The following is a 3,765-nucleotide window of genomic DNA, read 5'->3' as shown; positions in this document are numbered from 1 at the left end:
TGCCACCTAGGGATAGTTTAGACTTCCAACTTCTATTTAAAGGTTTCAAACTTTTTGTATTATTGAAATAAAAGTTCTAAATCATTCTTAATATTATTTGGGAATTGAGAGTGTTGTTACAGTGTACTTGCTTTTAAACTTACATTTCATCTTAGTGTACCTTTTAACCTTAGTTTCCTTATATTTTATTGTACCGAATGCTAAATTAAGAGTTTTATTTTTATCAAATCTTTTGTTAAATATTTTATAAAATGAGCTCAAATGTGGAGTATCTGGGAAAAATCTTAGTGTGAAATATAACTTAAAAGTTTATTTAGTGTGAGGTATCACTTAGAGAGTTCAAAAGCAAAGCATCTCTAAAAAAAAATTGTAAATGTCCATTGAACAACAATAAAAATCTTAAATTTAGAATTTTTTTCTTTTCCTACTGTCTTTATTTACTTGAAATTGTTCTTGTTTTGATTTTTTTCATGTTCTTGTTTATATTATCATTTGGGCTCTATAATTGTTAAATTTGTAAAATGTGACAATCATCATATTCACCCTCCATATAATTAGAATCTTAATAATAACTATTTATATATATATATATATATATATATATATATTTTTTTTTTTTCTATTCTTAAAAATAGAAAAAAATATATTGTCTGAGAACAATTTTCCAAATCCCAAAATAAGTTCAATAAATATTTTATGAAAAATAGGTTTTTAAGAACTTAAAAAAAAAAAAAAGTGTTTTTTAGGACATATTTTAATTAATTTAATTAAGTCTATTGATTATTTTATAAAATAATGGTATAAATTTGAAAAACGATTAAAATTAAAGTATTATAAACAAAAAATATTTGAAAATGAATTGAAAATATTCCAATTTCCTGAACAAACTTTTATTTTATATCGACATACATTTCCCCCTAACTATTTGTATTTTTTTTAATTAAAACAATTATTCAAAATATTCTTAGCCTCTAATTCATAATTAATCGTAACAAAAAAGATGAATAAAATAGAAAACCAAATATCAAATTTCCTTTTACCCTCATTGTGGTTTCAATCATATGCAGCATTAAGGAATCACACAAAAAGAAAGAGAAGGATATGGTAGATCTTGCATTATGGAAGAAGAAGAAAGACAACAAACTCCATTGGAATCTTCACTACTCCAACTTAATTAATTACCAAATAGCTATATATTCAAATAATAATAATTATTAATTAATTAACTACATGAAATGTTAGAGAAAAAAAAAAGTGGGATTACCCACCAAAAATTAACAAAAAAAAAGAAAAAAGAAACCCACTAAAATGAGCTATATATAAAAAACCCAACTCATTTCTCCCCTTCCAAACAAAAGAAAAAGAAAAAAAGAAAAAAAAACCCTATACCCTACTAATTCATATAAGTTAAAAAAAAATTGTTTTTATTTGTCTATAAATCCCAAATTGAATACTGATTTTCCACTTCTTCCCACTCACTGAGTTCAAACATCTCATCACTCAAGACCAGAGGCTCCTCTCTCAACTCCATCATCCACATCCTGGGCGAGTCCATCGGCCACTCGTTAATCTCCCGAATCTCACTCGCTGACAACCCAACCCGAGTCGGAACCGAGCTCATACCCACCCTGGACGGCGACCTCGCCGATACGTCCCCCGACGCTATGCTTTTTATATGCAATGCCGCCTGCGCCGCCGCGAACTGCACGTCCTCGGGACTGAAGCTAGTCGGCCGCGGGAAGCTCGGCGCCAGCTCGGGGAAATTGAGCTCCGCCCTGTGCCCCTTGAGGTGGAGCGCGGCCACGTCGTAGGCCGCCGCCGCCATCTCGGGGGCCTCGTAGCTGCCGAGCCAAATGCGGGTCTTCTTCCCCGGCTCGCGGATTTCCGACACCCATTTCCCCCATTTCCGTTTCCGGACGCCCCGGTACGACGGTATCGGCGCATGAGGATCGGCTCGATTTTTCATTTTGAGGCTAAGCGATCGGATGAAGCTGTGGGTTTGATAAAGAAAATCGGCAAACAAGTAGGAGTTGGCATGAAGAAGTGATATAGGTATATATAGATGAGATTTTTATTAATTAATTAATTAATATTATTAGAATTCATACGACTTTCCTTTGAGCTTCGTAGTCTAAGAAAAAGTTAGAAAAGATGCAGGGTTTTCACACGTGATTGTTTCCTTCACTTTCTGGTCGGCCAATCAGAGTATGGCACGCGTTGAATTTGTGGGAATATTTTATTAGATGTTAATATTTTAATAACCGGCAAGTAAAAGTCGTCCGCATTGGAAAATTTCCAACACGTTAATTATTAGGTAATACGAGTCAAAATCAATTCAACGTGGTAAGATTTTTATCCATATCTTTCGGGGTTTTTTTTTTTTTTTTTTTTTTTAATTATTTTAATATTTTATTATCATGATCGATGGATAAAGATTTTAGAGAAAAAATATGACTTGCATGGTAACTAGGAATGGCAACGGGGCGGGTTCGGGACGGGTCGCCCCTATCCCAACCTCGCCCCGTTTAGCAAAATCAATTCCCATCCCCGTCCCATTAAAAAAAATAAACGGGGCGGGGCGGGGCGGGGCGGGTATGGGAATTTCCCATACCCGCCCCGCCCCGCCCCGTTTAGCTTTTTTTTTTTTTTTTTTTTTTTTTACTTTAAAAATTTTAAATTACATTAAAATAAATATATTTTATAAATAATAAAATTATTATATTTTTTATAACTTATTTTTTAAAAAAATTTATTATTATCTATATATTAAAAATATTAAAATTAAATTTTAAATTAAATTAATTTTAAAATTAAATTAAATTAAATTTTAAAAATAATTTTATATGTAAACGGGGCGGGGCGGGGCGGGGTGGGGCAATACCCGAACCCGCCCCGGGTTAAAAAAAAAAATCCCAAACCCGTCCCAAACCCGTTTAATAAATTTTAACCCCGTCCCATTAGGGGCGGGGCGGGGCGGGTACCCGAAAAAACCCACCCCGTTGCCATCCCTAATGGTAACTATTTTTTAAAATAATAGTTGACAAAGGTTTTTAAAAACTTTATATGATGTTTTATAAAATAAAAATTTGTTTGAAAACTTGAAATATTTTTAACATATTTATAAATATATTTTAGAAATAAATTTTATGTTTAATGTTTTATTTTTAATCATTCTATATGTTTAGTAATTGTTTATGAAAATTGTTTTATAATATTTTGTACAATAAAAATTTGTTTGAAATCTAAAATATTTTTAATATTTTTAGAAATAATTTTATGTCTAATATTTTATTTTTAATCATTCTATATGTTTATATAATTATTTTTTAAAATATCACTCGAAAAACAAATGAAAACAATTAAAAGATGTTCTCCGAAAATATTCTACTTTTTGCCATTAAGAACAAAAAATACCATATTTTTTGCTCTTAAGAACATAAAACAGAAAATAATTTTTAATTATTAAATGCATTTTCTTATTTTTGTTTTAGAGGACAGAAAACCGTTTTTGAAAATAGTTATCAAATAGACTCATATTATATGAAACACTATGTTTTTATAAAATAATTTTTTGTTGTTAAATATATTTTCTTTATTTTTTATTTTAAAGAATAGATAATTGTTCTTAAAAACAATTGACAAATAGACTCCTAACCTAAGCCTTTTTTGGAAAGTTATTCTTCAAAATAATTTTTATTTTTGAAAATAAAAAATAGTTTTTAATTCCAAAAATATGTTTAACAATTTTTTTATTTAAATATGTTA

General features: G+C 29.9%; 1 protein-coding gene across 1 annotated transcript; it reads right to left on the bottom strand.

The window, feature by feature from the left end:
* Window positions 1-1,305: 1,305 nt before the first annotated feature.
* LOC117907735 (ethylene-responsive transcription factor ERF022-like) lies at window positions 1,306-2,008 on the bottom strand. The gene has a single exon (XM_034821378.1). The coding sequence runs from the start codon at window positions 1,964-1,966 to the stop codon at window positions 1,433-1,435; it is 534 nt and encodes a 177-aa protein (XP_034677269.1). The 5' UTR covers window positions 1,967-2,008; the 3' UTR covers window positions 1,306-1,432.
* Window positions 2,009-3,765: the final 1,757 nt, after the last annotated feature.

Source organism: Vitis riparia, chromosome 18, assembly GCF_004353265.1.
Source record: "Vitis riparia cultivar Riparia Gloire de Montpellier isolate 1030 chromosome 18, EGFV_Vit.rip_1.0, whole genome shotgun sequence".
Lineage (NCBI taxonomy): Eukaryota > Viridiplantae > Streptophyta > Magnoliopsida > Vitales > Vitaceae > Vitis > Vitis riparia.
This window is presented reverse-complemented; position numbering and strand designations above follow the sequence as displayed.

Excerpts from the sequence above, each read along its gene's own strand:
- LOC117907735 (XM_034821378.1), bottom strand. The coding sequence starts at position 1,966 with ATGAAAAATCGAGCCGATCCTCATGCGCCGATACCGTCGTACCGGGGC.